We start from the raw sequence: 14,195 nt of genomic DNA, 5'->3' as shown, positions 1-14,195 counted from the left end.
TGAGGGATTTAGCTGTTTTGGAAAATGTCACCTGAGAAGTAAATGCTTTACTTTGAGAAATGTGTGCTTGTGTTGCACTGTGATCATGCGGGCTGAGGAACAAACAACAATAAACATATGTGGCCTGACACAACAAGGTCAGCACACCAGTCTCAACAAGCACAGTGTGTGTGTGTGTGTGTGTGTGTATATATATATATATATATACTTTTTATTTGATTTTTATGACACTGATCCTGGAATAGCTGGTTGGCTGGGTGAGAGGCTCTAACCTTTTATGAGTACTGTGTGTTCTAAATTTAATGGAGTGAGTGGAGATGCACACACACACACACACACACACACACACACACACACACACACACACACGGTATTTAGATCGAGACATTTATTAAAAGAAGTGACTGTTTTGCACTGAGCACAAACAGCACAGTACGGCTTAATACACCACCTAACCGTGCGCATAACAAACCATACAGACAATCTTCTTTTTCATGGATGCCTATTTAACATCTTTTAAAAAACAATGTTACAAATTATTTTAACTGAGAATAACTTTAACATTTTTAGGACAATCTTATGTCAATGAAGGCACAAATCAAGACAATCGTAAGTCAAAGTTGAAAAAAAAAAAGCCATGACAATGTACAGTATATAATACAAGACGCATTAAATAACACAATTTAAATATGTAGTATATCCAGTCAAGTTTTCTAAATGGCCTATAACAGATATCCTATAGGATAAAATTCTTTTTCCAGTTAATTTTATATATGTAAATGGTTACACTGTACTTCATATAAAACTGCCACATTGATGCTTAGGTTGAAAGAAATGCCTTGTATATCTTAACACAGATTTGAATATTAAGCACATACTTATAGTTTAAAGCTGTTGTTCATACTTAACCTACAGTAAAAATGCCTCATGAAACCAATATTTTGAAATTAAGCCTGTGTGAGCAAGTGTAGAAATTAAACTACCAATAACAACCAAAAACAGACAGAAAATACAGGGAAATGGCATGGTATATCTTCAGTTTATCTTGGCATGCCATTGAATGTTGAACAAAAAAACACATGCACAATATACTACTTCCTGAAGATTTTACAGTTCGAAAAGCGACCTTTTGATTCCCATTTTTTTTAAAGAAACCTTTTCATTCTTAATCTTTGTTTTCATAATCTACAGCCTTCATAATATGTCTTTTAACACTCCACCTCATGAAAAGAACAGTTTGACATCTCTTTTCCTGTCTTAAATGGCATGTGTTGTTGAAATGCAGGTCATTTCTGGACCACAACTACACCATAGGTCAAAACTTGTCCTTCCACACTTTCATGCTTCAGGGAGCTCATATAATTACCCATGTGCACTAGCACTGTATGTGTGTGCGTGTGTGCATGCTTGTAACAGAGAATGTATGGTATCATAACACTGATATAACCTTTGCCCTTTGCCCTTTCATGTGCTTTGTGTTCCACTAGTTGCTCTCTAACTGATCTCACAGATATGTCAACATATATCTCTGAGATATGTCTCTGTCACAACAAGTTAAAATTGAGCTCTGGGATCATGATTTCCACTCAGTGTGTTTTTGGTACCCTCTATAACTTCTCTTACAAAAAAAAGTAAGTACCATGGTAAAGTTATGGTATCAAATTATAATATCATGGTACTTTGATATGGCCTAGTAATGAAATGATCATTATACTCAAATGTATTTATTTATTTATTTATTTTTTTGTTCTTGTTTGTAGTATTTTAGGGCTGCCAAAATTAAATGGTAATTTTCAAGAATACCATGGTAGTACCATGGTCAATGTTCAAAAAAATCATGGTGGTACCGTACCTTTTGGTACTTTTTGTAAATGTTGTCAAAACAGTATGTTCTTATTTCAGTTGCACTTCATTTTACAGTACGTGTACTTAGTGTACTAAGAAAGTACTAATGTAAGGTAACTACATGGGTTAAGGTTAGGTTTAAGAGTAGGTTCAGGGTTAGTACCTCATTATTACCCACTTATTGTAATTACTATAAGTATGTACACGGGAAACAGGACTGTAAAATATAGTGCTACTATTATTTAAACTGTATATTAAACTTAAATCCTTTCAAATTCTTAGTCTTAGCTTCTCGAGTCTTAGCATTACTGATGGACTGTTGTGCATTTGAAAATCGCTGGTATTATGAGAATTTATTATACAGATTTTCAAATGGCCTTTATCTAACACTATTCATAATTCATAACCTGTATCGATGAAAACACTCTCCCAAGGACTGTGAAATGGCCTTGGCATTTTCAAATGGCCAAAACATGAATGACATATAAATAACTTAAATAACACGGTCCCAGCTCTCATGTACATTACATGCTGCAGAACAGCCGCTTTAAAGTGCTTCCGTTGTTCCCCCTCAACTGTCGAGTTTAAAACGAGAATATCATGAGAAATGCTCATCAACACGAGTTGGTGAATGGAGATTTGAAATGTCCCGCTTCTCGACCTGTAAACGTTTAACATAGTAGCACTGTCAAGAGAAGGACAAGCTGGGAATCATTCACTCTTCCAGTCTCTCCGTATATTCAGCCTTTTTGTCCAAGTCTAGCTCAGCTGGCTGCTGATGTCCAGGGCTTTCTGGTACACCTGGGTAACATCATCCAGATCGGCCAGCAAGGAGAAGCTGCCGTTGTCTCCAGGGGAGCCGGGAGGGCTGCGGGCACCCTTTCCGCTGGGATGGGGCGCAACAGTCTGAAGGCCCCTGTATCCGGCCATCTGCAGCAAGTCTTCGGCAGACAGTGAGCCCCGGATGTTGGGTTTGGGAGAGGCGGGAGGCCAGTCCAAGCCCATGCTGGAGAGACCCGTCTCCTCGTACACAATGCTAGAGGGTCTGCTTTGGCTCCGTGAGAGGGTCGAGTCAGCCGGGACCTCCCCATGGACTCCCACAGCACTGTGTGTGGAATATTTCCCATTACGCTTCAGTATTCCTTTCCTCCCGACAGACCGTTTGGTGGGTGAGCTGTTAGGAGGCTGCACAGTAGCGCCCCCTAACAGTTCGGAGGACTCGCTGCGCTCTGGTGAGGAGTAATAGCCAGACTCGCGCTGCTGATTGTTTTTCAGAATGCCTTTCTTAGGTAACATGGACACCATTTTGGCTGGTGAGCCACCCAGAGTGTCCTCTCGCTCCGGACTCGAACCGGACTCAACGTCTAGGTAGCAAATGGACCGCCTGAGCTCTAGTTCACACAGACTCTGAGATCGTTGGTCTCCACTGGTCGCCCGAGTTTTCAGAATGCTCTTTGGTCTCTTGAGGCCCGGCTTCTCCTCCGCTACACCCCAAATTCCAATATCGTTCTCCTTCGTGGACTTTCTCAAACGCCGGGCTGGAGTCAAGGCTGTATTAGTGACAGTAGTGTTACCAGGCTCTGGGCGCTGGGGTTTTCCAGGACGGACCTCTGTGCGGTTCTGCCAGTCAATGAAGCGGGCAAGCATGGGGGAGCTATTTTCCCTTTGTGTTTGGCAGTCGCACACACTGGTCTTCCAGCCCCAGTTCACCCACCAGTGATTTGCAATGTCCTCAATTGTAGCCCTGCGCTCTGGATTAACCATCAACATCCAGCGGATCAAACCACGAGCATCTGAATGAGACGGAGAGATTTGAACTCGGTCAGGAAACTTTGGGTTCAGTAGGGAGATTTGGGTTCAGACAACTTTGAAATGTCTGTAGAGAAGACACATACCTGATGACTGTGGCGGTTCCCTGTACTCTCCATTGCTGATCTGGCGAATGAGTCTTTGGTGGTCTCCTCCGTCGAAGGGCATTGTTCCGTAAACAAGAGTGTAGAGTAATACGCCCAGCGCCCAACTGTCAACCTGTCAAAACAACACCACATTGGTAAATTGGTCCACTGGGAGATACAGTTTTGGAAAATGGTTTATGGAACATTTTCAATTAAATGTGCATTTAAATAACGAAATTCCAGTGTTATTTCTTATAGTTTTTTTGTCTTGTTTGTTTTTGTCTATAGACTAAATATATTTTTCATCATGTCATATTGATTTAATTTGACTATGAATATAAAAATTATATTTTAGTTTGAGTTGTGCAAAGAGACACAAAACAAACTATATAATAATAATAATAATAATGTAACTTCTCTAGACATATTTTTGTCAACATTGTCAAATTGTTAAATGATCATCATGACACTTACATTTTTATTATATATTTAATGGCTTCACAGACTGGTTGACCTTTTGTATTAGTTGAACACATGCCAGTGAAGACTCGTCGTCATTTAGCAATAGATTAAAAGGTTCTGGAATTTTATTTTCCTGTCTGGGCCATAAAGTTAACTCCACCTATATTTATGAACATTTAATCAAGCTGTCATTGTACACCTAAAATGTATGAGAACAATAGGTAATCTCACATATATCTTTGCAGTAACTGCCATCATAATTCCTGCTCGTTATTTAATCATTTCTCGTGCCTGACCTCGTCTGATCCCTTCTGCACCTCTGCTGATTAGCCAGGGGTGCAGGCCAGGAATGAGGAGGTATCGAGGGAAACAATGGCTGATTACAGTGCAGGAAGCATCCACTCCCCTAACTCCAGACCTATCTGACCCTGAGTAGATGTGAGGAGCTCTGTGATTGTTGGCCCTGATCCACTGATCTCTGACCAGCGAGAAGAATGTTGCCTTTCCCATGGTCTGGAGTTATGTAAGGATGATTGAGGGACCAGGGGGGATCACTGTATGATTGATTGTCCAGAGGCTTTTAGAGTTGTGCATGTGTCATCATCATACAATAAAACCGGAAATAGTATGGGAATTGTGATATATTCCTGTGTTTCAGACAGGCTTAGTGTTTGGCTATTAAATACTAGGAATCGTGAAAGGGGTGTAAAATGGTTGATATCCTGAAAATAGCTTTGAGATTAGTTGTCATTCTTTTTGGCAGTCTTTGTTTCTCACTGGATTATAGAGGATGTTTGGTACGCTGACTGACTTGGCGTGGGGAATGATTCCTGTGTAGGGAGTGACTAAGTTTGGAGTGTGTTGGGATTTGGAATGAGGGGTAGGGGTGGTTTCAAACACTTTCTCTTTCTCTTTGTTATATGTGTTCTCTCTTATCTTTTCAGACAGGAAGTATGTGATTGTGTTTCCTAGCTTACATTTTTTAAAGGTGAAAAATGAAGACCTCTTAAATGGCATAACTGGAGAATTTTAGTTCATAATGTACCTCTGGACCTTTATATGGTCTTCCGTTCACAATCTCAGGGGAGGCATACAGCGGGCTGCCGCAGAACGTTTGAAGAAGCTTGTCCTTGTGGTAGAGGTTGGACAAACCAAAATCTGCAATCTGGAAGGCAAGACAGAATCAGAACAGGCCAATATTGTGAGTAATAAATCACTGGAAGAAAATTATAACATACCTTAATGTTTCCGTTGTCGTCAAGGAGAATGTTTTCCAGCTTGAGATCTCGGTGCACTACTCCGCTCTATAAGACAAATAATTGATTTTCGATCAACGTTCTGTCATATTTGATGATCTACAACAGGTTAATGGACCTAATTTTTTACAAGGGAAGGAAAAAAGTGACATTTCCCTTTATCCGGTAACATAACCCGAATGTCAAATAGCCTGATCTTTGAATCGCCTCCCCCATTTTTGTGACGACCTTCTGGCTCTCCCTGATCAGAAGGGCTGAGCTGGAATCCCCCAGCTGAGTTGATGACATCATCAGCCCAGCTGTAAAGGAACAAAGGCCAAACCCACTCTAAATTCCCCCAGGACGCTTCACTTTCCAGCTGACACGGCCCTGGGTACCGTCTAACCCTTTGTGCTGATCTAGGAACAGCATTTTCTGCTTTAATCCTACCTTTAAACTCTGTAAAACTAGAAAAATATGCACTAAAATGTGAAATAAAAGAGAAAACAATGAAGAAATATGGGCTGGATCAGTGTGAAAGGTCAATTTGAATGATCAATCTTGGAAAGTGGGAAAATATGAGATGAGGAGGGGCTTGGCACCAGGACAGAAGAGCACAGCTGCTCTTTGGCTCCACAACCTTTTATATCGAGACATTCTTGGAAGTTGAGTTTATCCCTCGCATATCATGACCTCCTTCAGTAAATCATTTTATTTACTCTATAGAGAGCTCATGTGTGAATCATGTCGATTGCATGTGAACATTGCACAGATGTCAGTTGTTTAGTTTGAGAGGCTTCATTTAAGGTATGAGACGCTGTGGTGTAGGAAGTAGTTGTGGCACTGCATGTTGTACTTAGCGGTTAAAGGCATGACATGCAGTAGAGCCTATTTACAATATCCTTGCTGGAAAAAAAAAACACTTAAAACCAGCTTAAGCTAGTTCTGCTGCTCTTAGCTAGTTAAATCTGGCCTCCCAACCTGCCCAAGCTGGTCTTCAGCTGGTGTAGCTATTGTGGCCAAGCTGACGTTTAGCTGGGCAACCAGCCTGACCAGCTGAATAGTACAACATTCCCTTTAAAACTAGCCAAAAGACTAGCTTGAACAGGTTGGAAGACAAACTAAGACCAACAAACCAGCTTAGGCTGTTTTATTTGTTTTATTGGGCAGGGAAAGCATGGCGTCAAACTTTATTGCTTTTGTAAAAAATATTTTACATGAATTAAAGTGTTAAGGACAAATTTTGGATAATTTCGTTTTGTGATCAAGGTCATTCAATATAATCCTACAACTAGAATTTTGCATCTAATTAGCATCCAGGGCCAAAACTGGCTGTTTTATAATTTCAGGCTATAATTTCAGACATAATACAGAAACACTTCATCAATATCATCATTGAAAAATCATTGGTGCACTTTAGTTTGCTCTCTGCTAACATATTTTGCACTGAGATTATTAGAAAGGGTGTAAAAATCTACATTTATTTAAAAATGTAAAGGGTTGAAATACATGAGAAGATGAAATGTCTATCATTTACTCACCCTCATGTCATTCCAAAATTGTATCACTATTTACATTTTTCATAATTTTATTTTATGGAATAAAGAACATCATACAGAAATGTACGGTTTCATTTTTCTCACCACACAGATATGATGTTTGTGGGCTCTGTCCTCACCTTGTGGCAGTAATGGACAGCAGAGACGATCTGTCTGAAGAAGTGTCTCGTCTCCCTTTCACCGAGCCTTCGGCGCTCACTGATGTATTCGTACAGCTCGCCCTTACTGGCATATTCCATCACGATCACAATCTTATCCTTATTCTCGAAAACTGGGTATAGACATAGAAGCAAACACAACAGCACTTTATTAGATTACACAACATCAATGTATTATGCATGTTAAAGGGACGGCGCATGCAAATGAAAATAGCATATTTCCATTAAGTCCGACTCACTAACTAAAGCTCTCTGTCATTGGCATTGACTGTTTGGCTCGAGCTTTTGTTGGGCCGCTGCCAGTACTGTATGTAGGAGTCAAAATCGCCAGCGAGTCTGGCTTTAGTCAGGGTCATGGCGATTAGGAGCTGTCTTTGCAAGCGAGACCACAACTGTTAACAGGTGTTAAGTGCAGACAGGAAGTGAGATTTGGTGTGCGTGAGCTGGGATGGTGGCGTAAACATTCCCGTTCCAAGAAAAGGTACGTGTTTTGCACGACACGGTATTCTTAGTAGCAGCTCTTAGATTAATAGCTATCATTTAAGCCAATCAGAGAAGTGTTTCTCTTGAGAACCTGATGGAAAAAATGGGACCTCAGCAAATCTTTTTTTTTTCTTTTTTTCAGGGGAGTGAAGCTGTTCCTCCATTAAGATCCTCTTCCACCTTCTGCTGATACAGCGAGAGAATCTCCATAGTGACCCTTCATTGTTTAGTGCCCAGAGGCTGGTCGTCACAGTGATGGTCAGTGGACCGAATAGACGATGATGAATCCTGCTGATCAGGTGGGTTTCCTTCAGATCTCTTGGTGCCACTTTCAACAACACACAACATGTGTATGTGGATACCTTTTGACTGTCTAGGTCAGGACTAACCGAGGTTGTAATAATAACCTCTTCAAAAACAAGTTAAGTTCACGTTCAAGACACCGAACTCAATCCCAGGCCAGCGCTGAGTAATTACCTCTCTCAGCTAATCCGTATTAGACACAGAAGACTGAGCGTGCTCCGTTTTGGCACCGGCTCTCAGACCGATCCAGGGTCAGTAATAATGACCCCTGGCTGAGAGCGTGGCATGAGTCCACAGCCGTGGCGTCTCCCTCTGTCAGCGTGGAGATAAAGCAGCTTTGTCAAGTCTTTGTTTTGAGTATCCCACTCAAGGCGTGCTGCGCTTGGGGCCTGATTTGATGGGTTTTTTGATTTATGTTCTGAGAGGCACAGCTACATGCGTGGGACATTTTTAAACATGCTGATTGCTGCAGGACTGTAATGGCCTCAATGCATCCGCTTCATCTCCATTAGTGAGTCTACACCCCCAACAATGTTGTTGCCTGATCAACACCCTTGGGCTTAGCAGGGTGCAGATAAATAAAACATGAGGGTAAAGGATCTAGAGATGATTGGCAGTTGAGAAAAAAGCATGTTTTGCAGCAAAGGGTGTGGAGTTTACACCCGCTGAGAGTCAAAGTGAAGGGATTTTAAGACTTTTGATCCATTCAGACAACTTGGACCCCAAACTGTGCTCTGTTTTCTGAATTCATATGAGGTATGTTGCCTCAGTTAGATTTGAACCTGCTTTATCTAGACTAGGACTAGCCTAAGACTAAGCCTACCTTCGTATATAGTGATGATGTGTGGATGGCGGAGAGAAGACATGATTTCGATCTCTCTGCGGATGTGCACCATGTCTTGTTCATCTTTAATCTTCTCCTTACGGATGGATTTTATCGCCACCTGAGAACCAACACACATTATTAAAATCAACTATGAATACTATTTGTAGCAAGCTTACATTTAGTTCAAAGTAATATTAATGATTCTTTTGATTGGAGTAAACAGAAAATATTCATAGATTCCTGGTTTAGTAGCTCAGCTTCTCAGTTTGATTGAGCAGTATTGATGAAGACATGGGTCAATAATTTTTGTGTTGCAGTGACATCCTGACCCGGGGGTCATAGATCATAGAAACAGAAGAGCCCTACTCCCTTTTATGGTTCACAGGAAAAGTATTTCCTGTCTTATTCAGGCAGTTGACCTACATATTAACTGAACAAACCAGTTAGTAGTAGTAGTAGTAGTCTTTTTATTTACCCTCAGAGCAATTGTTTATGGTGGGTTTGAACATGGACATTTTTCACAATGAACAAATGGACTAGGCTTTATTTGGTCAAAAATACAGTGAAACCGTTATGGTGTGAAATATTATTATAATTTAAAAAAAATTTATATATCAATTATTCCTGGAATGGCAAAGCTGAATGTTCAGTCTTCAATGTCACCCGATCCTTCAGAAATCAATCTAATATGCTGATATGATGCTCAATAAATATTTCTTATTTATTATCAAAAAGGTTGTGCTGCTTAAGATTCTTGTGGACGCTGTAATATATATATTTTTCAGAATTCAATAGAAAGGGCCAAAGAACAGCATGTATTTGAAATATTTATAATGTTACAAAAGATTTCTGTCTTAACTTTTGATCAATTTAATTCATCCTTGCTAAATAAAATATGAATTTCTTTCTGGAAAAAACAACTTTTGAACAGCGGTTCAAGAAAAGATAGATACTGTAAATCATATAAATCATTTTTGATTCCTTAGAAAGCATTGCACTCTCCTGTTTCAGTACTATTTTTCTTTGCAAGTAAAGAGATGTTGAGATTACGGGTCTAGATCTTCTGTGAGCAGGCTCTAACCTTGAGCAAAAATGGGTTTCTGTGAAGGTGAATGGCTTTTTCGGGAGAAGGCGCACCACGGGAGTTATTTTTAAATGTCCCATTTAGAAGCTCCCAAACAGGCTCGATCACAGAGATGTGTCTGCGCTCAAAAGCCTGCTTTCAAAGAACCTCCTTTTTGTTATCAAAAAAATGTATTGAATTAGCTGGTAAAGTAATTGTATTTACTCACTATCTAAAGTCTTATCCTATACATATACTTACTTAGTAAGGCAGAACTCTTCTCAAGTACACACACACATATATATATATATATATGTATGTATATGTATGTATATTATATACATGTATGTATGTTTATGAATATATATATATATATATATATATATATTATATACATGTATGTATGTGTGTATGTATGTGTATGTGTATATATATATATATATATATATATATATATATATAATATGTGTGTGTGTACTTGAGGATGCCTTACACTCTTCCTTGTGTGTACTTGAGGAAGAGTTCTGCCTTACTAAGTCTGAGTGGTCATGAGGAGGGATTAAAGTTGCAGGAAGTTTGCAGCCTGTTCCTCCACTGACTCATAAAACACTCAGAAGGGGAAGTGGTGCTGACAGAGCTGACTTCCTGTCCACCCAGTGTTGTTCACGGCACCGATAAACTGCCACCCCAAGCCTTTTAGGGACAAAAGGAAAACGTCTGAGCAGGGTGTGCATGCAATGTATTGTTTTCTTGTCTAACGATATCTGCAATACATGCATTGCATGTTACCTTATCAGTGACTTATGTAACACTCATACTTGGATATGATCTGTCTGATTTCAGTCTGGTGTTTGTCACTAGAATGGTGAGTGGTTTAAAGAGACTGTAAGATAGAGCCAGAAATAGTGTGCGTGTGTGTGTACCCGTGATGTAATGTGTTCTCCTCTCAAACTTAAAAACAATTACACTGAAAGCATAAACTCATTAAAATTGCATGGCAGCAGATGGGTGTGCAGGTGATTCTTTGACCGTGCTGAAGAAAGCGCACATGGTTGAGTGGTATTGTTTCCCTGCCTGTGGCTACAGATCATTAAGCCAACCTGTGTTTGATGCCCATGCCAGCTGGCTGTAGTCTGTGCTCTTCTCTAACCCCTGGCTATAACTGAAGCCTTCTCATTGTCTCTCAGACATAGACCGGGCCATTGTCGAAGCCTCACACAACAGCTGTGTTGTTTTACCTGTCCGCCGTTTAAGGGGAAAAGGGAGCACCTTTACTCACCGGAGCACTCGTGCGGAGCAATGCGTCATAGAGAATTGAACACAATGAATGAGCAAAAAAAGAAACCCTGTCGTCACATTTGTTGTTTCTTTCCACCTTCCGCTTCCATCTTTCAACCTCTCCAAACATGCACTGTCAGTTTCCTTTCAATAAAAACACTCATATTTTTAGAATGTGTGTATAAGCATTAAAATCGTCCAGAAATTTTAAGTACCTCATGCCATAGCCTAACCTATTTTTTAAGGGTTTTTTATTTTTTATTTTCATGACTGTCGATTCAAAAAGGTTGTGCTGCTTAACATTTTTGTGGACACTATGATACATTTTTTCAGAATTATTTGAATAGTAAGGTCAAAAAGAACAGCATTTTATATATATATATATATATATATATATATATATATAATTTTTTTTTTTTTTATATATATTTACTGTCATTTAACTCATCGTTGCTGAGAAGTATTAATTTCTTTGGGGGGGAAATCTGAACTTTTGAACAGTATTTAAGAAAATATACATACTGTAAATCATATGAATCATTTTTTATTCCTTTAGAAAGCATTGGCATACTCCTATTTCAGTACTATTTTTCTTTGTATGTTCTAAAGAGAGATGTTTATATAATATTATACTAGGCCTATACTATACTAGGCCTAGTATATTAAACTTGTATTGAACATGTGCTAAAAATACAATACTATAAAGAAGCACATGCAAAGAGTACTTATTCAGGTTTAATTCAGCCTACAATGATATAAAAACTTCCTTTCGCTAGCGTGAGTCATGCATTCTTAAGATTCAACAATCAGTCCATTCAGACAATGAGTGTGGACTGCGACTTCAGAATTTGTCAGCTCTGCCAAATGTGTTTGAGTTTATGCTACTTTATCATCTACCCTGCAGTCTACAATATCTACCTGTCTTTTTTCGCCCTGAACATCCATTTAAACAACAAAGTTAACAAAGCAAATCACTGAAGCTCACTCATGTTTTGGCAGAGAAAGCTTTTTTAAATGCATATGCTGGAACATTATTTGCTGCTGCCAGAATCATCAGCACACAAACACTTGAGTTTATCTGCGCCCTTCAGATTTAGCATTGGCCAATCGACACAGAAAACACAACCCGCTGTGTTGGTCTCCACAGAACCACACCATCTAATGTGTCCGTCTACTCAGGCGGCGTTAATTCTGCGGAAATGCTCCTAAGTGGTTGCTTTATTAGGTTACCATGTCCCGGACGTGACTCTGAGAACATCCTCTGCACAAGCAGCTGTTGACATCAGGCCGCATTTCTCTCGCCCACAGATCTGACCAATATGTCCATATCTGCCCTACTCAAGATGCAGATCTGTCTCAGGATTAATGTGCTGACCTAGTTCCAAAGCAGAAGTGGTTTATCCTAGTTTTTCCAACTTATCTCGCCCTACAGATGTTATGCATTTCTTAGCGAAGTCCAGAGTGATGCGTAAAGGAGCTTAGGTTACTTGCGACATAAACATACCTCTCGTGCTTTGAAACCTTTGACCTGCTCAACTCCTATGACCTAAATGATCTGACCCCGGTTACTGAGGGACGGAAGACAGCACTTGCCCGGTGAAATTGGGCATGTAATGATGGCCATTAGAGGTGAATTAACTTTCACCAACAATTCAAAGGAATGTTTAATTAAGTCAACTGATATAGAGTGAAACCCACACAATTTTTCCCATAAGAAAGACAATTTTTTATCTTTTTAATATCTCTGTTCTACAACGAGTTTAAACAGTGTCTCTTGTCTCCTGCTTCTCCATGCTGGGGGGGGGAAAACACCATATTTATCAAGGATCCCAGAAAAGACTTCAACATTCAGATTTGCCAAGTCACCTGGTTCATAAAACTTCTGCATTTTATAGCTCTATCATTTTATGACTTAATGTCTGTTTATCTCAAATAATTGTAATAGAAACATCTGAAACATAGTTGATACCCCTTTGAGAACTGCACTAGGTTTCTTGAGCTATAGAGTCATTTTTTCAGTCTTTTATATGCATGATTGTCAACTCACCACTCGTCCAGTGTGCCTCTCTATGGCTTTTTTCACTTTTCCATATGTACCTCTCCCGAGGGTCTCGAGCAGCTCGTAGCGGTGCTTCAGGTTGTGTTTGTGGTGATGTTTCTTCACGCTGGACCCTCTCCGTAAACCGAGAGAGGCTGGCATCTCTCCTCCCGGATAGTCCACCGGTAGAAGCTCACTTTCATTCGCTCCGTTACTCCCTAACTGGGACGATTCCGTCTCCATGGTTTCCTCAGCGACGTGTCCAGATGCTCGATAAATCTTAAGATCGCCGCTGAGACGATGTAGAAAGTCGCAAATATCCCGAACTCAGTGTCCAGTCGTTATTTAAGCTAATGAAATGGGGTCAGGGATTTTTGGGGGTGTCGTCTAAGGAGAGCGACCCGTCATTCATTCATAGGTGAAGTGTTCAGAGCTCTCGTGTTGGGATGCGCTCGTCCCGTCTCTGTCAGCGTCAGCTCAAATATGCGCGAGCGGACTCCATGCTTTCCCGTCCATCCCACTACCGGCGCGTGTTTCTCCTCCCCTCCTTTTACCCTTTTCTCCAGAGTAAAGACTACAGGAATAAAGAATGCAGTCTGGATGAAGCCGGAGGCGGAGTTATGATAGCAGGTCTCTCTCTCTCTCTCTCTCTCTCTCTCTCTCTCTCTCTCTCTCTCTCTCTCTGTCTCTCTTCTAATGGAATAATGGGGTAATGGGGGACACTTAACTGTATTTTGTTAGGTTTGGTCAGTGCTTTCCTTTCATCACGTTCTCTCTCTCTTATTATTCAATTTAATGTGCTTTATTGGCACGACGAAAGCATTTCCAGTCGCATATAGGCTAATGTAGGCTATGCCTGTGTTCTGCAGTAATAATTAAAATATGAATACAAATAATCACAATATAACAATACAAATATGACAGAAGATGAAGATATGACTAAACCTGGGCTAATAAGCATCATTTCGGTGTCAGAAACGCTTTATTGGCACTATTATGGCTTTTCTAATGAAGAATCTCTGGTTTGTATTTCCTTGAAATCCACTAGAC

General features: G+C 40.1%; 1 protein-coding gene across 1 annotated transcript; it reads right to left on the bottom strand.

The window, feature by feature from the left end:
• Window positions 1-1,756: 1,756 nt before the first annotated feature.
• On the bottom strand, window positions 1,757-13,714 carry nuak1a (NUAK family, SNF1-like kinase, 1a). Its single transcript, XM_084407174.1, has 7 exons — window positions 13,155-13,714; window positions 8,764-8,884; window positions 7,116-7,267; window positions 5,441-5,506; window positions 5,248-5,367; window positions 3,741-3,873; window positions 1,757-3,638 (listed from the first exon to the last, which is right to left on the bottom strand). The coding sequence occupies exons 1-7, from the start codon at window positions 13,386-13,388 to the stop codon at window positions 2,605-2,607; spliced, it is 1,860 nt and encodes a 619-aa protein (XP_084263300.1). The 5' UTR covers window positions 13,389-13,714; the 3' UTR covers window positions 1,757-2,604.
• Between the last annotated feature and the right edge of the window lie 481 nt (window positions 13,715-14,195).

This window comes from Rutilus rutilus (assembly GCF_951802725.1).
Source record: "Rutilus rutilus genome assembly, chromosome: 4".
Taxonomy (NCBI): Eukaryota; Metazoa; Chordata; class Actinopteri; order Cypriniformes; family Leuciscidae; genus Rutilus; species Rutilus rutilus.
Note: the sequence above shows the minus strand (reverse complement) of the source record. Positions and strands in the feature narration are given on the sequence as shown.

Coding starts and splice junctions, on each gene's coding strand:
- nuak1a (XM_084407174.1), bottom strand. CDS start 13,388: ATGGAGACGGAATCGTCCCAGTTAGGGAGTAACGGAGCGAATGAAAGT. Junction 7,268..8,763: donor CATCATCACTATATACGAAG/GTAGGCTTAGTC, acceptor GTCTATACCCAG/TTTTCGAGAATAAGGATAAG. Junction 5,368..5,440: donor ACGACAACGGAAACATTAAG/GTATGTTATAAT, acceptor CTTGCCTTCCAG/ATTGCAGATTTTGGTTTGTC.